Raw genomic sequence first — 24277 nt, 5'->3', positions numbered from 1 at the left:
ATAGCCTATTCCTGTTGAATAACACCAAGGGGTCTGCTCAAGTCTTAATGTCCCCATCTGATGGACAAATCACTCTCTTCTTTCTTCTTCTTCTTCTTCTTCTTTTCTAGCCTATTTCAATCCACTGCTGGATATAGGCCTCTTCCATGTGCTTCCATCGTCTTCGGTCTTGAGCCACTTGGAACCAGCGTGTTCCAGCCAACAGCTTTATGTCGTCGAGCCATCTCTTCAGGGGTCTTCCAATGCCTCTCTTGTGTCCCCATGGTCTCCAGTGAACAATCCTAGAGGTCCACCTGTTGTAGTCTTGTCGAGCTACGAATCACTAGCAGCATCATATTGCCCTCACTCCATATGACCAGTATGGGGAGGTTTTTGAAATGAGTCCAGGCTTTTGGAATACAATCCAGTGATTAGAAATTGAATATCACCACCTCTCTTACCCTGCCAGCCAACATTCTGATACCCAGTAGTGAATTTTTTTTTTTATCAACGGGACTTAACCACAGTTTCAGACCATATAGACTTAATGCCTTAATGATCTTGGCCTCCAGGCAGGCTAATAATAATAATAATAATAATAATAATAATAATAATAATAATAATAATAATAATAATAATAATAATAATAATAATAATAATAATAATAATAATATTGGCACTCAGTTGAATGTCAGGTGTGTTCACTTGAATATTAAAGAGTTTGTTTCTCTTCTTAGATGCAAGAAATATGGTATCGCACATCCAACAAGGAACAACCTTCTTGATTTTAATTATCTGTAGTAATGTTATAGTGGATACTTTGACTTTCCTAAACCAAGACATTGGCCAACTTTTACTGGAAGCATCAAAACTTAAAACTGAACAAATTTTGCACATGTACTTCAAGTCCATCTCTAATGAGATCGAGTGTTTTCAGTGCTCTGTGCCTTTGGGTATGAGCTACAATAAGTTTGTTACTTTCTTCAATGTGTCTCAGTTTCAAGAGCGACATAAGTAATATTATCTATTCGATACGGTATGCCAATTAATGTATATATTTTATTGAGCTTGGATGACTGATATGCAGTAGCAGCACTTTGCTCAGCGAGGAAAGCGATGGAAAACTAGCTTCATTCATAAGCTTATGTGACTAATGTCATTATTTTCTGGTGTGAAGCTCATCTTTATTGTAATTTGTTTGCAACATTAGAGTTTGTTGTATTTCTGGGAGTGGAACTTGCACACCTTCTTTGTTGGTGAAAATTGCAAAGATAAGTAGTGAAGTATGAACAACAGAGAGGGGATCTAGCCATTTAACATTGTGATTTCACTGATTAAATACAGATAAAATGATCAAGTAAGCAAAAAATTGTACCAATATAGAAGGTCAGTTCAAAATTTGGATGTTCTTACAGGCTGGCCTGGCTCTCAGCTTCCTGCTGATACCGATAGCCGTCAGGAATCATCCAGATATGGCGGACGTGGGCTCGGACCTAGCTCGTATGTCCTATGTGGTGGCGGGCTTCAATACCGCTGTCTTCATACTTGTCATCACTTGTAAGTAATAACCACCCTATTCTTACACATCTACATGAGAAAACTAATTTTTCTCCAAGTTGTAATTTTAAGCAATCAAGAAATTAAGGTGGTCTTTTGGATTTGTATAATGGAAATAAACAAATATTAAATGGTTAAATCTTGTTGTTTCACAAAAGACAGCTTTTTATGATATCAAGTACAAGTTCTAGTATTGTAGTGTGTTTCTATCATAAGGCAGAAACTAAATAAAATAAAATAAAATAAAATAAAATAAAATCCCAAACAATGAAAACCTTGATGAAAATATTATTTTAAATACAACACTGTTTCTAAGACATAAACTATCTAACAAGTCCAACTATGAAGAGTTGCCTGGCTTTTGTTAATAATCAAGAACATCGATATGAAATCTCACATGGTTCTCAGTCTATACACTATCTGATCAAAAGTAACCTGACACCCCTCTGTACAAATAAATTAGATGTCACTACAATCAATTGCCACTGCTGTTATAAAGGGCAGCCGAGGGCTTGATGTTGTTCATTGCGATGAGATACCTGTAGAACATGGTTATTCATTGTCACATCTGTAAGCAATTCCTTAGGGCCATTTCCATCCTTTTCGAATTGCCTAAGTCTACTGTCAGAGATGTAACACTGAAGTTTTTATAATTGGCTTTATGTTGCACCGACACACATAGGTCTTATTGCGACCATGGGACAGGAAAGGGCAAGGAGTGGGAAGGAAACAGCCATGCCCTTAATTAAGGAACAGCCCCAGCATTTACCTGGTGTGAAAATTAGAAACCATGGAAAACTATCTTCAGGGCTGCCGACAGTAGGGTTCGAACCCACTCTCTCCTGAACGCAAGCTCACAGCTGCGAGCTCTTAACCGCATGGCCAACTCACTCGGTATTGACAGTGAAGTGAAAATGGGAAGCCACAATCACAGCCGGAGAAGGCCACGTGTGTTGACTGACAGGGACTGTCGAGCATTGAAGAAGGTGGTATGGGAAATATCACAAGATATTGTGTCATACCATCATCCATGAATTCCACAGTGCCACTAATTGAGACTGACGGGGACAGAGGAACTGGAGTTCAACGCTCAGGCACCCATCCACCATGTTCGGGTGTGAAGAGAGCTACCACTGGTCCGTGGGCAACTGGAGATGCATTATTTGGAGTGATGAATAATGCTATACCATTTAGCAGTCAGAAGGGTATACAGTATTTGTAATTGACAGAAGAGTCAGCTAAATTAAAACATGAAAACAAATTGCCAAAGATACGAAGGAAATATTAATGCCCAGGTTTATGAAGTGAAGCAAGTCCCATACTATGTGCATTGAACATTTTTGATGGTGTAACGTGGAATTCTACAGCAATATCATGGATAAATTTTCTGGTCAAAATTAGGTCTGAAAATTATAAATTAGTACAACTTTCTTGTCTGAACGAAAGGTAGGATTTAGGAGACCATTAAATAAATGTTACTTCCAAAACTTGACTGCAAAATAACCTACAACTCTGTTAATGTCTTTCTAACATTTATAAACCACTATTTGCCAAATATATCTACTTAAATCCTTTCTGTTAGACCTTTATCACTTCAGTGGAGAGATTAAGATAGTCTATATTATATTCTTCCCTTCTTATTAGTTTTGCCTTATGGCTGAAGCATCATGACTACCATAATTCAGCCATCTAGTTGATGAACCATACACCATTCCTCTCCCTCCAAAGCTTTGTTTGGTTACTCAGAGAGAACTCTATAATATGCTATATCAAACCATCATGTTGGTACTTGTCCTATAGTCTGATTCTTTGGACTTGGCCCTCTACAGTCAACGTTTGAATGCTATCTTCTTGGTGCATTATATGTCCAAAGTAGCGTTTGATATGTTGAGAGAGGCCTTGTATGATAGACAAACATTTATCTGAACTTGGTTCAGAATCAACACGTTTGTGTGATAGGATGCCCAAGGAATCCTCAACATTTCTCCTCAGCTCTACATTTCAAAGCTCTTTATTTGAGCACAGGTCAACTCCTCTTCAAGCTATCAAGGTGGTGTCATCAGAAATCTCAAGCTGTTGATTTTGCATCCCCTAGTTCCAGTCATTCAGTGCAGTTCTCGTTGCATATTCACCATAGAGATTGAAAAGTAGTGCTGACCGGATATATACCTGACGGACTCCAGCCTCCGTTTGAAACTGGTCGAACTGTTTGTTTTGAATCTTCACAGTGACTTTACTTTCCTTATGCAGAGACTTGAGGAGACCAATCAGATGGAGTGGCAAAGCCATATCATCAAAAATTTTCCAGAGATGGTTCCATTTGAGGAGCATCATTTCAAAACGTATTACATGCACGCAACGCTAGAATATGCTTTGATGCAGTTTCCTGCCAATTATGATATGCTCTTTAATGCTGTTGAGTTAGATCAGGTTGTTTCATATTCTTTACCATAGAAATTTAGTGCTGAAAAACATGATTTGGATCAAATCGTATTATGTGTTCAAAACGTATTATGTCCACGTATGTTTTCATGTTCTAGTTTATTGGCTTCAAAACAAAACACCCGCTAACATTTCCATGATTGTTGTCATCTGTCCTGTGAGAGGAAATCCCTTTTCACCCCCAGACAGGGTTTTTGGTGTTGTAGAAAAGTCTCTTCGTAAGTGCTCTGACATCATTACACCTGAGGAATACCGGGAGAAATATTTCATTTTCAAAATCTTCCCCCACTCCGAGGCTGCCTAAGACAAAGAATACAAAAAAACAATTTCATTCAAAAATAAAACATTTAAAGTAAATTATGTCTCAGTATGGCAAATATAAGATGTCTGAGTATCATAAGAGAACCCCTGAGCGCTTTCAGCCACCAGTCAATGAACTCCCACTGTGGGTGGCAGGTGAAAGGGTGCTGTGTGGGAAATTTTACTTGTACCTCTTCTCAGAATACGTGCTGGCAGGATCTACTGATCACCAAGCTCAATTAAGGCCATGTCTGCATGGTTTGCAATCTCAGAAAAATGTTACTAAGGAAATCATTCTCATATCTTCTACGAGAAGACTGGATCTTTCAATCAAGATCAGACATTTGTTTTATTTTCTCTTGAGTGTTACTGACAGATTTTTTAAGGCATCTCCTCTTCTCTATAAGCTGAAGGGTCAAGTCTGATACCCATTGTTGCCGTCTAGCACTTGGTACTCGAGATTCACTCAGAAAGGACTCTATCCAGTTTTTAGTCACATTCCATAGTCCTACTTTTGTTCCTGGATCCTGTAATATGGAGGCTCTTTGCATCAATGATTCCTTGAATGATGACATATTAACTACTTGTGTGATCCTTCACTGGTGCTTCAGGTTTAATTCTTATTTCTGTTCTAAGAAGCTGCACCTGGACAGATTATGGTGTCCATTACTGAAGACCTCCGTCCTGAACTGATTAGGATGCAGTCAATCTGATTTTTATATTGACCATCATGCAAAGTGCCTTAGTAATACCAATACAAATGGTCTATCATTGGACATTATAAATTTTCCAGTAAATTTACTCATTCGGAACAAATATTTCAGATTCCCTTTGGGAATCAACATCTATATCAAGTGCCTTATGTGTCATGAAAAACAAACTCCAGAAGCCTGTCTCCCCGTTCATTTCTTTCTCCAATCCCGTATCTTGCTACTGATGTTTTGACATGTTCATCATATTGTGATGAACCAATTTTGGTATTAAAGTTGCCCATAACAACAGTTGTTTCTCTTTTTGGAAAAGCTGAAGCAGTAGCATCAATATCTTGATAGATTAGGTCGATGATTTCTTCAGAAGCATCTGCTGTTGGAGCATAAGCCTGAATTATATTGATTGGAAGTGACTTGCATTTGAAGCTTAGTGTTATAATGTAATCACTACAGTTTTGTATCCTTTCACTAGGACATTCAGTTTGTCATGCTGATCATAACTGCAACTCTGTTACTGCTATTTTAATCATTTCCATAAAAATAACCCATTTATTACCATTCCTAAAATGTCCATTGTTCTTCAGGTGAGTTTCACTTAACCCAGCCACTCCTATGTTATCCTTTTCAGCTCTTGTATTGCCACGAGAAGTTTTCCTGGTGCTAAAAGTCCTCTTAAATTCAAAGTAGCCACTCTTTGTTTTATTCTTCCAGTTGCAAATTTTGCATACGCAGCCTGCATATGCCCCTTAGCACATTTCATACTTTGTACGCTGGAACTATAGAAACACCAGTTGTCAGCTGGATTGCATGAATAATCAGATTTCAAGCAGAAATCATGATAGTGTTCCTGATAGTATGTTGAGGTCCTTCTCTCTTCCACACTCTATGCATCAAATCAATACTGAGGGCATTGCTGTCTTACATCAAGTTTCCAGTGGGTTCCAGTGGTATTTCCTCCACTGAGGGCCCAGCCCCCAATTCACGGAGCTCATTTGCCCAAAATCATTGTCTCCCTGAGGGTGTCAGGTTATTTCTTGCCACCCAATACTCGGCACCTTCCCCTTTAACACTTCACTTCATAACAAAGAATTAACTCAGAGAGAAATAATATGTCACATACAGTTTCTTCTAATCCACAACTCAAATAATATGTTCTTTCTCATAATTTCTACATAAAACCTTGTTTTTTGTCACATAATTGTGGAAAAAACAATGAAGTGATGTGCAACCACTGATAAATAAATGGCCATATTATTGGACGTAAGGCATTACATGAAACTTGTCAACTTCTATTAACCTTTTCCATCCCATGCCTGACTTAACTCGGATGTCAACATTTCTCCTGCTGTCCCAGGCAAAAGTTAATTTGGATTTCAAGCAATGCACTCTTCTCCACTTCTGAATTCAATCTGATGCTGTAATTTTGTTCTTTCTCTCTGTTCAGATGATGGACTATTCATAAATTGCCTTCCCATATTTTTTCGATAATTATGTTGTGTCTTGTGTTTTTATTTCACCGCTGTCTTCTGAGATGGGTTTACTGAAGTGTAAAGAAAGCTTGAAGGAAAATTATATTTTAGAAATTTTAGGGAAAGATGATGAGCCTGACTTCTATGAGTATAGTAAAAGTAAGTTGCAGTGAAACAAGCTGTAGATATTTATCATGGTTAATATGTTTTTTCTTTTGCTTTACGTCGCACTGACACAGATAGGTATTATGATGAAGATGGGATATGAAAGGGCTAGGTATGAGAAGGAAGTGGCTGTGGCCTTAATTAAGGTACAGCCCCAGAATTTGCCTGGTGTGAAAATGGGATACCAAGGAAAACCATCTTCAGGGTTGCCAACAGCGGGGTTCGAACCCACTATCTCCTGAATGCAAGCTCGCAGCTGCGCGACCCTAACCACACGGCCAATTGCTCGGTGACATCTGTTTTCTCTGTGATAATTCATCAGCCATGTTGCTGGACCTAATATAAGTTATTATTTATTTAAATTTGACAGTGAAATCTTATTCAGTAAGAAAAAGTAAAACAGAGCAAAAGCCCTCGGACCTTTTGTATCCTTTCATTTGTTGCATAACAATATCTTTACATATTCATAATCCTCAATCATAGCAGAAGAGAGGAGAGTTTAGGTGAAGTAAGATAACATATAGTTGGAATGCAGATGTAAACATGTCTAGGTTTTACGAAATGATAGAAAGATCCCTAAAATTCTAGTTAATCTTAGAAGTAAAATTGGTACTATAAAAACACTAATATATGAAGCGTTAGTTTTGGATATGGTAATATCTATACTTTGTACAAGCAAATGTAAACAAACATTGATGCTCTACGAAACACATAAATGTTATACTCCATCACTCAAGAATCTTCACAATACATACATACTATCAAAAATCAAAAACAGTATCATCAAATAAAAAAACCCACATACATAAGTAATAAACAAGTAAAAAATAACTGTCAAAAAACACTGCATCTTACATCATACTGTACTTACCTACAGTCTAAATGTATCAGTTTTCAATGCCTTCTCCATGCTGCTAGACCAGCTTATTATTATCTACTTTGAGGTAAGTTTGTTGCAGTACTAAAATTGAGGAGTTTTCTACAATAAATCCCTAAAACATGAAATGGAGATACTGATAGTTGAAGTTTTCAGATACAAAAATATCTTATAGAGAGGATTACTATAAATATTTATTTTGATATGAATATTAAAAATTCATTCTCATCCATCAAAGTGCAATTGAACAGAACACATACTGGCTAAGTTTCCATATTCAGTGTTCCAGGACAAGCCTCCGCTGCCACCAAGCATAGAAGTTGCCAAGAAGATAGATCGTCCTCAGGATTTTATTGGTCCACTAAGAAGACTCTTCCGAAATACAAGTTTCATTCTTCTCATAATAACATACAGTCTAAATTTATCAGTTTTCAATGCTTTCTCCACACTGCTAAACCAGCTTATTCTCATCTACTTTGAGGTAAGTTAGTTGCTGTACTACAATTCAAGAGTTCTCTGCAAGAAACCCCTAAACATGAAATGGAGATGCTGATAATTGAAGTTTTCAGATACAAAAATATCTTATAAAGAGGATTAGTATAACTCTCAAATTAGTACAAAACATAAACAAAATAACAGAGAAGATAATAACACAAAGTAATATTGTTGTTTGCCTTTTTAATTTCTAAAAGAGTCTGGCTCCATGGCTAAATGGGTAGCATGCTGGCCTTTGGTCACAGGGGTCCTAGGTTCGATTCCCGGCAGGGTCGGGAATTTGAACCATCATTGGTTAATTTTGCTGGCACTGGGGCTGGGTGTATGTGTTGTCTTCATCCTCATCACAACACGCAGGTCACCTACGGGTGTCAAATCAAAAGACCTGCACCTGGAGAGCCGAACTTGTCCTCGGACACTCCCAGCACTAAAAGCCATACACCATTTCATTTCATTTCTAAAAGACTCTAATGAATTAGGACAGGAGAATTATGAGGCACTTATATAGACATCTATGGATTTCAAATAATCATTCCGAATATTTTTTTTTTTTTCAGTTTAGGTATATTGGACATATAAATGAATTAAAACAAATTGAAATGTCATGTTCTTATGTTTAATTTCATGTTTAAAAGAAATAACATAAAATGGTTCACACTAATTAATTCAATTAATATTTTACAGATGCAATTTAATTTAATATATAAAAGTAATTAAAAAATGATTCCAAGCTAGTTCAGCTAATATTCTACAAACATATACAGTGGGCGCTGCTTATTGTGATCACTCTGGGACGCATTAACCGATAGATAACAGTAGTTGAAAAATAAAAATTCATAGGTAGCCTACTGTATTTATTCATAACCTACATGCACTACAATGAAACAGATACCAGTACACAACACTACAATACAGTTAACTGTTTTCAGCTATTTAAAATAGTTTGTAATTGTTGTTTTCTTCTGGTTGTCTCTCAAAAGTCCATTAAATAATCTTTCATATTCATAATGTTTTTCGAAGTCCACTGACCTACGGCTGAACACCTCGCCGCAAGAAACCTAGCGCCTGTCACATTTCAGCATTCACTGCTGTTCAGGAAGTTTCGGCAACATCGTCATGATCAGCATCGCTATTTTCTGCTCCATATTCTTCACCTCTCATATCTAACGTTGCAGAAGTAACTGTCTCACATATGTCAACTTCTGTCTGTTTCGCATCAGTAATGATGATCTCATCAATGCTCATCTATTCCTGAAATTCATCTTCTGTTAAGCCTGTTGGACATAGTTCAACATTCTCCTCTACTTCTGGTAACTCTCTGCAGGAAACATTTTCTTACTGTATGTGTTGAGACATTATCCCATGACATGGCTAGAAGATGCAGGGCATCGAGAAGGCTGGTTGTTTTGGCAAGGGCATTGACACTAGTCTTATGTGAGTCTTCAATGTTTTCTAAGATTATTATGCACCTTTCTTGGTGATAATATGCTTTCATGGTGCGAATGATTCCTTGATTGCATGGTCGTATTCGCCGGTAAGAAACCCACATTGGTGTTCTTGAGCTCACAATTCACAATGTGTGCTGCACAGTTGTCAACCAGCAAAACTATTTTATGGTCCAGCGTATTATCCCACTTCAGTAGCCATTCTTTGAAAATCAGGGCAGTCATCCATGCATTAGAGTTGGAATGATAGTCCACGGGAAACTTATTGATGCCTTTAAAGCAACATGGGTTCTTACTTTTCCAAATCACTAACAGTCTTTTCTTTTCACCAGACATACTCGCACAACATAAAACTGCTGCTCGTTCCTTGGAGGTTTTACAGCCTTTAGCAATTTCATTTCTGAACAAGTAAGTGTGTTCAGGCAAGGCACGATAATACACTGCAGTCTCATCAGCATTGTAAACACACTTGGAAGAGAATTCAGAAGAAATTTTAGGCCACTCCTCTTCCATCCATGTCTCAGCAGAGCGACAGAATCAGCGTTGTTCTGCTCACCATGCGTTCGTTTGTACACTTTATTTTCTCATTTCTTCCAATGGCGAAAACATCCTTCCGTTGCCATGAAATTTTTTTTTCAAATTTTTTGATAGTTCTTCGGCCTTTTTCTGCATCAGAGGACTGTCAACAGGAGCACGTTTCTCATGAACATTTGAGAACCAAAGTTTTAGAGCTGATTCAACTTGACCGTCTTTTCCACCATGATTTTGCTTACAGTTGAAGTTTTTGTTTTCTTTTGCTGCATTAAACATATTGTCTCGATTTTTCAATAGATTGCACAGAAAAGGTTCCACAATTCGTAATTCCACAGCAGCATTGCGTTTACTCATTTTAGGCAATTTGTCATAACGTTCTGTAATTGAAAGTTTCACTTTAATTGTTAAGTCTTTACGTTTGCTTTTCACACTAGCCATCACTGCACTACAACGCTAAGAACTTCGCAGTGCGAAAGCTTTAGTAAGACTCGAGCGAGTTGTCCTTGGCAAAACTACCATAAGGGAAAAAACAAATGAGAAAATGTATGCGGGAGGATTACCAACTGCACTGATGGGTTTTCTACCGTACACCTGCTACAAAACGTGAAACGTGAAAGTGTCCTTGAAGACAGGTGCAGTGTAAAAGTGGGGTTTCAAAGGTCGGGAGCATTTTCTTTGTATGCACTCTACTCGCGGTACTTGAGAACAAAATCCTTGAAAACAAATGTGATAACATAAATCGAATTCATGATTACAATAAACAGAAGATTTTCAGTGTCTCAGTATTTGTCCGTATGGGACTCATAAAAGTGTTATTACTTGTATTATATAATATGGTTGATAACATTATCCGTGATTACAATAAATGGCATCCACTGTATTTAATATACCATTTAAAAGAAACTAAATAAAATTGTTCCAAGCTACTTCAGCTACTATTTTTCAAACGAAAATTTAATTTAATGTGACAATGTAGGCCGAAAATGTGAGGGGTCAGTAGACACTACAATGCTTGCAAGATGTGACAATTCAGCAGAACAGCAAAATTGGCTGTGGGCCAGCAGCCAACAAGACAATAGCACCGGTGAACTGTAGAGACTTGTGATAAGCAAGCTCCAAGATGCTGGAGACTGATGAGCAGTGAAGAAGGTGCTCGGTATGATCTGAAAATGGAAACTATGAGAGTGTTCTGTGGCCCTGTATAAGGAGCATGGAGTCAGTTTCGAGTGCATCAATCGCAAGTGAATGAGACGGTAGCAAGTCCATGACAACTGAGAGTACGAGAGACAGTTACAGAGAGTTCAGTGCGGCATGTTAGTGGTGAAGTGAACTGTTCTGGATCAATACTGTACTGTGGAGTCCATGCCCCACCGAGTGTGTGTTTTAATAAAGAAAAACTGTGTAGATTGCAAAACTCAAGCACGAGTCAACTTGTAAATCATAAATTAATAAATTTAGCGGGTAGTAAAACATGCTAATACTCCCTGTGTGATAGGCCCCAGATAACTTGCCACATTAATATTTAAAAGAAATTAAATAAAATGGCTCCAAGCTACTTCAGTTGACATTTCATGAATGAAAATTTAATTTGATGTTTATAAGAAATCTACTCCACAACAGCTGATGAACAGACTTGTAATGTAAACAAATACTCTTGTCTTGCTAGCCACTGATGTAATACATCCTACCAAATGCAAGCAATAACCCCTAAGTACCCCATCTGATGACTGTGATCATTATGGTGTCAAGTCTTTAATGGTCCGACACTATGGTTAGCCAGTAAAAGTCCAGTTGGTGGGAAAAAAATCTCTATCAGGATGTCGGACAGTAGGGTTGAAGAGGTGATGGTATACAATTTCTAATCACTAGATGGCATACCAAAAGCCTGGATTCAATTCCAAAACTCTCCACAGTGATCATATAGAGTGAGGGTATATGATGCTGTTGAAGGTGATTCACCCATCAGAGGAGAAGTTAAGCCTTGAACAGACTCCTTGGTGTTGTTTAACAGGAGCAGGCTATGTGCTGACACACAATTTCACCCTGTCCTTACATCATTATCATTATCATCACCTCACATCCAGACGTTCACATCACCCATGGGCGTCAAACAGATAGACTTACACCAGGTGAGTTGAACATGCCCTCAGATACTCCAGGTACTAGAAGCCACATGATAAATAAATAAATAAATAAATAAATAAATAAATAAATAAATAAATAAATAAATAAATTGATCAATCAATCAATCATTCCCCTAAATGATATGATATAATGTTCAATTACATGGTCTATAATAATACCAGAATTTTCTAATTTTATAGGCCTATTCTAAGGAAAAGAGAATGTCAGTGATGAAAGAAATAAAAAATTTCCCTAACCAGAGTTACAGGGTTCTTGCATTAAACACCTCAGCTGATAATATTATAATTGCAAAAGTTCTATTTTTGGGTCATCATTTGGATGCCACAATAAATGAAATGGCATATGGCTTTTAGTGCTGGGAGTGTCTAAGGACATGTTCGGCTTGCCAGATGTAGGTCTTTTGGTATGACTCCCATAGGTGACCTGCGTGTGATGATGAGGATGAAATGATGTTGAAGACGACACATACACCCAGCCCCCATGGCAGCGAAATTAACCAATGATGGTTATTTTCCCGACCCTGCCGGGAATCGAACCCAGGACCCCTGTGACCACAGGCCAGCACGCTAACCATTTAGCCATGGAGTTGGATGCCACAATAAAGTATGTCATGGAGAAATATTAGACATGTTATGATTTATTTGGTCTAAGTTGTCATTGATTAATTACACTCATCTGACCGTGGATAAACCAGAGATAGACCTCACTTAGGGAATTTTTCAAACAGGGTGATCAAAACTTTTGGTGCCTTTTCCTCTGAGAGGAAAAATGATTTTTAGTGTTTCATAAAGCTGTTGTACTCTTTCTGCTGAAGGAAGCAGTGAGACAGTAGTTTGCAGTATTCTACTTCTACAAATTCACAAAATTATTTTACATGCTCTGGGCATACAGTATATATTGAAAAATAATTAAACAGTTCAATTATTATAGTTTCCACATATATGGTAAGAATGTCAGCTGCTGCCTTTGTGACATTATGAAGTATATGTGCTGGGCACGTGACACTGAGAAGGTTTTCATTAAGTTTGTTCTTCAAATTAATGAACACATTGTTCATACCATCAAATAGCGAATATTTAAGAATAACTTAAATATTATATTTAAGTGGTCTGCCTATTCAGTACATATATAATTTATTACATCTGGTAAATGTTTCTTCCCCTAAGGGACATCATCAGTTAGAATAAATTACAATAATATATCAGAACAAAAAAATTACATAATTAGATTGGAAAGACAAATTAAAAACACTTTTATGTGCAAGGACATTTAAAATAAATTATTAGCAAACTTTGTTAAAGTTGCAAGTCATATAGTCAATAAAATTGGTTGCATTGTTCATTAAAATCTTGATGATAAAGTTTGTGGGAACTGAATATAAATATAATATATATAATTTTGAACTGTTTTGTAATCATTAAAGACCTCGGAGCTTAGATTCATAGCGCAATCCACTGAACCAAATTAGTACATTATGCATTATTCTTAAATATTCGCTACCTGATTTTATGGTCAATATGGGTTTTTATCTAAAACGAAGCTGTTAAAACTTGTTACCACTTCATTGAAGTCCACCAAAGTTTGTGTTCGTATTGTCACCACAGAACGCAATGGACATACATTCATCAATGCTATTTCCATCCAATGCACTTACACAGAAACTACTTATCTCAGCAAAAGGTTTGTATCTTAAAGAATCCATTTTAAACATTTTCACTGTCATGCTGTTCTTAGCAATACTCGTAAAATAGCCCACTGAATAATCAATAGAAATATTTTCTGGACATCATGATTTTCCAGCATCAATTACAACTTCAAAATAATTGGCACTTTCTAAATTGTCACATGTTTGCTAAGTAGTGTCCATAGCTAGAACGTAGTTTACCAGTGTTTTTGTTTTGGTTCTCCCCATTACCAATTTTGAAGTGTTTTGTAATCATTAAAGACCTTGGAGCTTAGATTTGTAGCGCAATCCACTGAACCAAATTAGTACATTATGCGTTCTCCTGCTTGTATTGCTTTTTCCTATTCCAGAGATATTGGTAAAAAATAACTGTCCAGTCTTTTGGAAGAGTTTGCAGCATACATGTGTATTTTGTGTTTTTCATTTCCAATGTGATCTTTTATATCTGATCCTCCACCATGCAAAATGCTGATGTAACAATTACACATTTACAGTAGGTACATTTGATTTCGTGGCCATTCTTTCCTTGTTTTATAAAAATCCATTCCTGTGAATATTTTTCCACTGAGCTTGATAGCTGCAGTTGCTCAAGTACAGCCAGTATCCAGTATTTGGGAGATAGTGGGTTCGAACCCCACTGTCGGCAGTCCTGAAGAGGGTTTTCTGTGGCTTCCCATTTTCACACCAGGAAAATGCTGCTGGGGCTTACCTTGATTAAGGCCACGGCCGCTTCCTTCCCACTCCGAACCCATTCCCTGTCCCATCATTGCCGTAAGATCTATCTCTGTCGTGAGACATAAAGCAACTTGTAAAGAAAAAATATATTAAAAAATCCTGATAAGCACACTTTCTCTTAGGCATTTTGAAAATACTTCCTACACAATCATTCTAATATCACATATTCAATAAGTTAGGAAAAGACATAAGTAAACTGTAAATAAGATCTGAAGACACCACAACTCACAACTAATTCAATTGGAGCTTCTAACCTTCAATTGTTCAAATAGTTTTGGAGGTGGAGTCACAGTCACATGGGTGAGGTGGCATCAGGTGATACCAGTTGATCAATAGAAACCATCAAAGATAACTGATTGTCAGACAAAATTACATAAACTCAAATAAAACAAGTGGCAAGATGCAGGTATAACAAGTGCCTGAGTGGGGCCCCGTTAGGTGAAGTAACAGTAGCAAATGCATTTCTGCTTAAACATAAGTCTTCTACCTGAAATCACTGGGGAAAATACAAAACATTGATGCAAAAGGAGAATCATAAAACCAGCACAAATAGGCATCCCGAAAACATTATTTGGGACTCTACAATTTTAAGCTATAAAACTGGAATATAAGACAACCCTACCTGTTAAAGACATCTAGTAGCACACTCAGCATCACCAGCCAAAAGTACCTTCTCAATCTTTGACATTATCCATGAGTATTTCACTTTCACCACTAGATAACGGCACAATTGAAATGTAGGTATGTTACCTATTAGGTATCACATTGCCACATTGAAAGGTTTGCAACCGGCAGCAGAGGCACTGATAAAAATGAGGACTACTGGACTAGACAAAGCGTGATTGATGGGTGGCTAAATTTCTAGAAAACAGAACTTGGAGAATTAGAGTAGGTGAATTAATATCTGATCCTGTGAGGTTTAAGAGAGGAGTTCTGCAAGGTAGTATTGGACCTTCGTTCTTTTATCTACAACTTTGTTTTCTTGTCTATAACTGTATGTACAGTGGAACCTCAATATCTCAAATCACCTCGGGAGCTAAATTTTATTTCGAGTTATTGAAATTTTGAGATATAGAGAATATCGTTTTTGAGCATATATAGCACATAATTAAATTGTATGTATCTATGGGCTTATACTGAATACATTATTTTCAACAGTACTTAAAAATATACAAACAAACTCGATTTTACAACATCACTTTAATCATAACACTTATTATAGTAATTTTTTAGAAGACAGGACACAGTACATGCAGAAGTGAAACAAGAAACTTACCTCCGTTACCACCTATGGAAAATATCTGTTAGTTTTGAAGCAAGAGTGATAACAGGTATAACTCGAAAACAGTATTCTCTCACCCATGGGTAACTAATACAGATATCGAGCTTGAATATTATTATTATTATTATTTGGCGTAGGGATGTGGCGACCCCATCGCCCAGTGGGAAACCACTGCAATCAGCTACCCGAGTATTGGCGGGTAAACCATAACGTTCGCGGGGTATGGAGGAAATGCCTACTCCCAGTCCTGAACAACTAGGATGAAATAAGGCAAAAAGCCTTCTTCACAATTCATCTTTCATCACCCATCATTCACCATTCATCACCTTGCCAGATCACATCTGGCATTGTAAGCCCTGACTTTGGTCAGAAATGTATTGATCATTGATCAGACAATCAGCCTATTATGATTAGTCTTCTAATGAAATATCCACCGGTTTGGATACACACGATCATCAGATCCAAACAAAGACACCATTCGGATACGGTGGGGTGTCACATGGAAGACCAAGGCGAGTCGGAGCGCCTCAACCCATTAAACAACATGCAGACCCATCCGATCAAGAGGAAACTTAAATTTAATAAATCAGGACAGTTCTCATATTTCGCTACAGTGAACATAAATTCTTTAATGAAAGTGGGCAAATTAAAACATCTCACAGATGTCTTAGATCAACATAAGATACTGATAACTGCTCTTCAAGAATTGCGTAATAAGGATCAAGACCCCCTTGAGTCAGGGGGATATCGCCTATACAAGGGTCCCCCAGGTGAAAGAGTACTAAAGAGTGTTCCTCAGTTTGGAGTCGGCTTTTTGGTTCATACTAGTATCTTAGATTCAATTGAAGATTTTTCTTCCACCTCCCCCCGAACGGCATTGATGACAATCAAAGTAGAGAATAAAATGTACACATTGATAAACGTCCATGCTCCAACGAATGAAAAAAACAGGACCAACAGGGAAGACACAGACAAATTTTGGAAAGAACTAGACCAACTATTATCATCCATTTCCGATAACCATATTAAAATCATGCTTGGCGATTTCAATGCTAAAATAGGCCGTGAGAAAAAGTTTCGTAATGTTGTAGGTAAGTGGCCAGCTCATCATCTAACTAACAGGAATGGTCAGAGATTGATTAATCTTTGTATTGATCATGGGCTACTTTTGGAAACCACACGATTCAAACGATGACCACATAAACTGATGACTTGGAAGTGCCCTAATGTTAAATTAGGGGAGTTCCAAATTGATCATGTAGCTATGGATAAGAACTATCATAAGGAAATTTACAATGTGAGGGTCCTCCGTGGAGTGGACATAGATTCAGATCATTATTTGTCCAAAATTAAAATAAAATTAACTCCAAAAAAGAAACGCATTCTCTCCAAATGTAATAGGAAGAAAACATATGACCCTAGCTATCTCATTAATAATAAATCATATTATGAACAATCTAAAACCTATCTAAGTGATGATTTGGGAACGGTAATTAACAAGCTAAAAACCATTGCTGAGAAAAACGCTCCCGTTAAAAAGAGGAAAAAACATGCTTGGTGGAATGAGGAGTGCGATGCAGCGATTCAACACCGACACAAGGCATGGTTGATTGATCAACAACGGAAAACAGAACAGTCACGCAAAGAACTTGTTACTGCTAGACGACATACGGCTAAAATCATTCGAAGGGTTAAGAGAAATTATCACACGGAGATGTTACACTCTATTGACGAAGCATTTACTCAACATAAGACAAGAGATTACTATAAAACATTTCGGCAATACCAAACAAATTATACTCCCCCAACACTCCTAATGAGAGATACTAATGGAAAACTGGCACATACTAATCAAGATAATGCGGAAATTTTAGCTAGATGCTTTGAGAACTTACTTAACAGTGAGGAACCTTCAGAATATCTGCAATATGACACACATCCAAAAAATAGGATACCTTTAGAAAAGGTTACACCGCCCGTTTATAATGAAGTACGAGCAGCAATTGATTCCCTTAAAAATTATAAAGCACCGGGAGAGAACCAAATCGTCGCAGAGGTATGGAAGAATGCTAATGACCAAACCGTTCAGAATCTACATAAACATCTTATAGATATTTGGAATAGTGCTACAATGCCTGAAGAGTGGAATATGGCAATAATTCAACCATTGCATAAAAAGGGTGATAGATCTGATCCAAATAATTATCGGGGAGTATCATTATTGGATATTACATATAAGATTTTATCTAAGATTATCTATAACAGAATACAGGGACATCTTGACTGTGAACTAGGGGAATATCAAGGTGGATTTCGTCCAGGAAGAAGCTGCCCTGACCAAATCATCAGTTTAAAATGGATTATGAAACATCATAGATCTAGAAACAAAAATTTAGTTATTAAGTTTGTTGATTTTCAAAAGGCGTATGATAGTATACATCGTGAATCACTGTTGAATGTCCTTCAGGAATTTGGTCTACATTCCAAACTTATTAGCCTGATTGGTATGACTCTTAAGAATACTCAATCTAAAGTTAGATTCTGAAATGAGTTATCTAAATCATTTGCAATTACAACAGGCCTCCGCCAGGGAGATGGACTTTCACCATTATTGTTCAATTGTGTATTGGAAAAGGTCATGTGAGAATGGAGTAAGGTATATCCTCCAAAAGTGAAAATTGGAAAAAATATCAAACTAAATTGCTTGGCATTCGCGGATGATCTTGCGATACTGGCAAATGGTTTCGAAGAGGCTAAAGTTCAATTGGAAGAACTTGCAAATGTAGTGAAAAAGTTGGATTGCAAATTTCGTATGATAAAACAAAAATTATGCCTACTTTCAGAACTTTAAATTCAGAGCTATTATTAAATAATAATAAACGAATTGAAACTGTAAGTACATTTAAATATTTGGGTGAAAATCTCACTTGGAATTGCAATGAAAAACCATCAATAGAGAGCAGAATATATAAACTGAAGCATGCACAACGGATAACTTGGCCTACATACAAAAAGAAATGTCTTTCGATTAATGCTAAATTTAGGCATTATAACTCTTGTTATTAAACCAGAAGCAACTTATGCTTGTGAAACATTATTTAAACTTAATACTAGATCAACAACAGAACGCTTACAACGAGTTGATTGAAGGATACTCAGGACGATCATAAACAAGAAACATCAGGTGGATGGACAGTGGAGATTGTTGCCGAATGAGGTTATCTATCGGGAGAAAAAGAAGAATTGCCTTTTTTGGTCACATATTTCGACTAAGTGATAACAGAGTTTTAAAACAATTATTTAATTACTTTTGGAATAGTAAATCAAAAAACAATTGGTTTAAAGAAGTTCAAAGTGATTTGGAGGAGTTGAATATTACCATGCAAACCATAGAAAACAGAGGCGAGAAAAGTATTTTGAAGAATAAATGCATCAGGCTTCCTCTGACCACTGTACAGAGGAAACAATATGTTATAACGGATGCGGAGAGGGCAGCCAGGTCAACCAGACTCAAGACTTTTTGGGAGAAGAAAAGGAAGACAAATTTGTTGTAGTCTGATTTAAGTGCTCCAATGTGGGCGTAAATTCTGTAAATAGATAAATAAATAAATAAATAAATAAATAAATAAATAAATAAATAAATAAATAAATAAATAAATAAATAAATAAATAAATAAATAAATAAATAAATAAATAAATTATAATAATAATTATTATTATTATTTTACAATTGTGATTATTATTATTATTATTATTATTATTTCTTGTATGTATAGCTGTGAACTGTGATTAGTATTAGTATTACTATTATTTACGTAGTCGAATGATCGTATTATGTGTGAGGTTATGTCATGGAACATATGTTGTTCATAGACATTGATATTAGTTCCATTAATGTAAGTACCTGTAAATTAATATTATAATTTATTCTTACCTGTATTTATAAATTGTAATCCATAATTGTGAAACACACTGTAACTTCCAGAATGGTATACACACTAGAATGACTGAGAAGATTCTTTACACTATTTCTATGTATTGGACACTCTGGAACATTCAAGAAGGTAGTCTCTTTTGTAACATATCTTTCTGGAAATCTGGCCAGATATATATAAAGAGATGATCTTGACGGTGAAGTTAGTTACTGTTGAGTTACTGAAGTTGTAGTTTGGAAGTTATTGTTTAGTAACACGTGGCTGACATGCCGAGTTAAGGCAGTCTCCATGTTGAATTGATCAGCAGTCGTCTGTTTTCACCTGTATTTCAAAGTGTAACCTCTGTGGTATTCGGTGTCAGTTGTCAACTGTTTTAATCATGGCGGCTTGTTGATATTCTTGAAGTGAAGTGTTTTATTGTGATACTGTGATTAAGGTTATGTGAGTGTGTAATTTGTGTATATACGTGAATGAAATTCATTGTACCAACTGATAGCATCTTGTGTGCATCTGTGTGGATACATTAGTCTCTTCTGTTTGTTACTGGAGAAAACTTAGGCAAGGATTCATAAGTTTTACGGGAATGAAGAGAGAAGAAAGCGGGTTATAAGGAACAGCAGTTACAAAATTTATTTGAATGATATTATGAATATAACAATAAATGATCAGATTAAAGGAAGCAAAAACAACCAAATTTTACAGTTACTGTGTAAAGTTAAGTGCATAACCTTGAGCGAGATAGCCACCGGTTGTGCACAAGAAATATTAAATACAAATAAGACTATTGCCTTATTAAAGCTAGAAAGTCCAGAAGAACTGAATGAAATAGGTACACTGTTTTGTAGGCTGACCAATGTTAAAACCAATAATCTAAGTTAAGGAAAAAAATTGAAAAAAATGCTGAAGCTAATTGAAAATTACAAGAAAAATGTTAAGTTAAAGAAAGGAGAATTAAATAACGAAAATTTACAATATATGATGGACTGGATCAGAAGCTCCTGAAGAGGTAAATTCTATAGTACTCCTCCAGGGAGAAAAAAGTTTAACAAAACTTTCATTAAGAACATTGCTAAAAGCCTTCAGCCTCAAATTCAAATGACTGGTAATAAAATCACAGTGAACAGATATCACCAACAAGCTGAAGAACCAGTCATTAAAAAATGTCCCTTCAAAGGAAACACTTATTGTTGTTGGCGAGCATGCAGTGATGCCAACGAGTACCTCACCGTTGAAAGCCAAGTCCAATCCGCCGTTTAAAAGATATCTTTGCTTTTGGGTTAAGGTCTGCCATGCCAGTGGTAGTCACGGCTATGTTATCTGTTGCATGATGTGTTGACGACCCAGAGCTGCAGCAAGTCCACGCATATGCAATGGCAAGGTGGCAGAGTACGGCTGAAGAAATGCGGCTGAATGCTTGCAGCCAAGAGCCGCTGATGATGAATGCCAGTGAGCCAGGAGCTAGCGTTATGTAGAGGAATAGAAAGTTCTGGAGATGGCACACAAAAAATAGTGCTGGACAACTAACAATTAAATAACAAAAGACTAACAAAAAATCAAAGTAATCTGAAAAAAGGTCCTGAAGGAATATTAGTGATACCATCACATAAATAATTCAGGAAAGCTAAATAATAAATTAAAACGAATAACCAATCAAAAGATCAAGAACAGCAGAAGAATACATTATCGGTACCAATCAACGTGAAAGTGACATGACTAGTCATGTCCAGGTGATAGTAGCCAATCAAAAATCGAGAATTAATAGCCGCAGGGTCAGCATGCCCGGCGAGAAAAGAAAGCAAATAGTTTTCATTAAACCTGTGACATGAACGCATGCCATGAGGGAACTTATACTGTATCAGTGGAAAGCTACCAAAAATAGAAAACATGTTTGAGGTAAGATTAACATCAATAAATAATGAATTTAATCAAAAGCGAGAGGTACTGAGATTAATATAATTTGTCAACAGACTGCACGTATGTTCATGTGAAGCTTAAAAAACTAGTGAAGACAAGTTAGATGTTGTTCTAATCTGACGTATTTCTGGAAAACGGAGTGAAGTTTATAAAAGATCTGTTGTATTGCATCACAGAGAACACAAGTATAGCCAGGATATCCTCTTTCCTCCAGCCCTATTCTTGTGTAGATCATTAAGCATTTCCTCCAGCCAATTTAATATCGTACTAAATTCGCTTGAACCCATACTATCAACTTATTTTGTCGAAGTTTGAATCCATGTATATTTTTAACAGTTTTCCATTATACTTGTTGAAAATGTGATGGTATTAAAAAGCAGCTGTGTTTAATCATATTTTGAAAGAAGTTGTGTATCACTTTATTTTATTTTGAAAGTAAATGTCAAGAAAAGACATTAAAGTACGTTACGGAAGGATTTTGTTCTATTTGATTTTGTAAAATATGTTCATTTGTCTTGCCTTGAAAATTTCACTGAGGACCAAGAAGAAGAACTTTCGAAAAAAAATTGTATATACTGTAAAATTCGTCTTATTATATTTTCTGTATGTGAAGATATTTAGCAGGGCTGCCTGGCCGAGGCAGTAAAGGCGTGCTCGGTTTGGCCGGAAGGACGTGGGTTCAAATCTCCATCAGGAAGACGTAAATTTAAGAAACGAGATTTCCACTTCTGGAGGTGCATATGGCCCTGAGGTTCACTCAGCCTACACCAAAAATGAGTACCAGGTTAATTCCTGGGGGAAAAGGCGGTCGGGCGTAGAACTAACCACTCTAACCCATCACGTGCCACGGTTAACAATGGTGGAAGCCTTTACCTTCCACTCCTCCAAGGGCCTTCATGGCCTGTACGGAGGTGTCTTTGTCTTTGAAGATATTTAGGGTTTTTTAATTACTCTGCAACTCCTCCAAATTTATTTGGTTATTGTGTAAATCCAGATGCTAATTACACAGTTATTTATATTATAAATTTTTTACACAATAACCAAATAGATTTGGAGGAGTTACAGAGTAATTAACAAACCCTAAATATCTTCACATACAGAAAATGAAATGATAAGACGAATTTTACAGTGTATCATTTTTTTTTTTTTTTTTCAAAAGTTCTTTTTCTTGGTTCTCAGTCAATTTTTCAAGGCAAAACAAATGAACATATTTTACAAAATCAAAACAAAAACTTTACTTTAATGTCTTTTATTGATGTTAACTTTTGAAATAAAATAAAGTGATATACAACTTCTTTCAAAATACAATTAAACACAGCTGCTTTTTAATACCATCACAGAATATATTTTTAATATAGAAGCTGTGTACATTTTAACGTAAACTTCCACTGCATTTGTTGACTGTGTTTTTTCTCGGATTTTTATGTATCACTGTTTTTGTCGTAATTTCTTTCTTCTCTGTTATTTTGCTGATGATGACCTCTAAGCCAGGTCAAAACATGTCCAAGGTATTTTAAACAGCTATGTAACTTTTAAACAGATCATTTAATAAATGGCAGAAATGTATTGAATGGGTGGACCTAATATTATTGAATTATTTTAGAATTCTCTCTTAGATATTCAAAGTCAATAGAGAACCGGAATGAAGTTTATTACTTGTAATGTATATACTTCTATTCATAGAATATGCTATTTTATTTCTTTTCTTTTTTTACAATTGGCTTTACGTACCACCAACACCGATAGGTCTTATGGTGATGATGGGATAGGTATTGGCTAGGTGTGGGAAAGAAGTGGCTGCAGCCATGGCCTTAATTAAGGTACAGCCCAATATTTCCCTGATGTGAAAATGGGAATCCACGGAAAACTGTCTTCAGGGCTGCCAACAGTGGGGTTCGAACCCACAATATCCCGAATGTAAGCTCGCAGCTGCGTGTCCCTAACTGCATGGCCAACTTGCTCGGTTATTTTATTTCTGTTGATATTTCCATATTATTTCACATTTCTTTGTAGAGATAATGGAATAGCTGAGAGAGGCAGGTGTAAAGACTGTGGACGTGAATGGGAAATAAGGAAAATGAGGGAGGAAATAGCGAGTTTGTGGGAGATAATTAGACTTATAATGTAGGACAGGAATGAAGATAGGTCTTCCTCAATCAATCAATCAATCAATCAATCAATCAATAGACAGGATACAGTAGGTAGGCAAGAGGGAGGAGAAGGAAGGGAGGGAAGTTATAAATGACAGGTAGGAAGCGAAAAAGGAAGAAATTTGCCATTTCAAAAAAACTGATAAAAGAAAGAGAATGTCCATGGATGGCATGAAAAATGAAAGACACCCTTAGCCTTCCCAAACCCAATATGGTCAGGGTCTGAAAAGAACAAGAGTTGACCCCAAGGGAAGTCAGATAAGAAAGGGCACCCACCAGATTTCCATTTTCCATTTCAATATATCATAATGTATTTATAGGCTCAGTAGTGAGCATGCCTAGCTTTCAGAAAAAGGTGAACAACCTGTGCATGTCAACAGCTCATGGATGTAGCACACTTTTCAATTAAACAGGGCAGTTGATGGCTGGCAAGTGAAGCATGTTTAAATAAATTCCATT

At 36.5% G+C, this 24277-nt stretch overlaps 1 protein-coding gene across 1 annotated transcript in view; it reads left to right on the top strand.

The window, feature by feature from the left end:
• The window catches only part of LOC136866245 (heme transporter FLVCR2), a 100973-nt gene that overhangs the window by 55250 nt on the left and 21446 nt on the right, over nt 1-24277 (top strand). Inside the window, exons 3-4 of the mRNA XM_067143041.2 lie at nt 1395-1536; nt 7781-7980. Of these exons, the coding sequence (XP_066999142.2) occupies nt 1395-1536; nt 7781-7980 (342 nt within the window). The remainder of the gene's footprint in view (nt 1-1394; nt 1537-7780; nt 7981-24277) is intronic.

Source organism: Anabrus simplex, chromosome 3 (assembly GCF_040414725.1).
Source record: "Anabrus simplex isolate iqAnaSimp1 chromosome 3, ASM4041472v1, whole genome shotgun sequence".
NCBI lineage: Eukaryota > Metazoa > Arthropoda > Insecta > Orthoptera > Tettigoniidae > Anabrus > Anabrus simplex.
The sequence above is the reverse complement of the archived record's forward strand: the minus strand, read 5'-3'. Positions and strand labels throughout refer to the sequence as shown.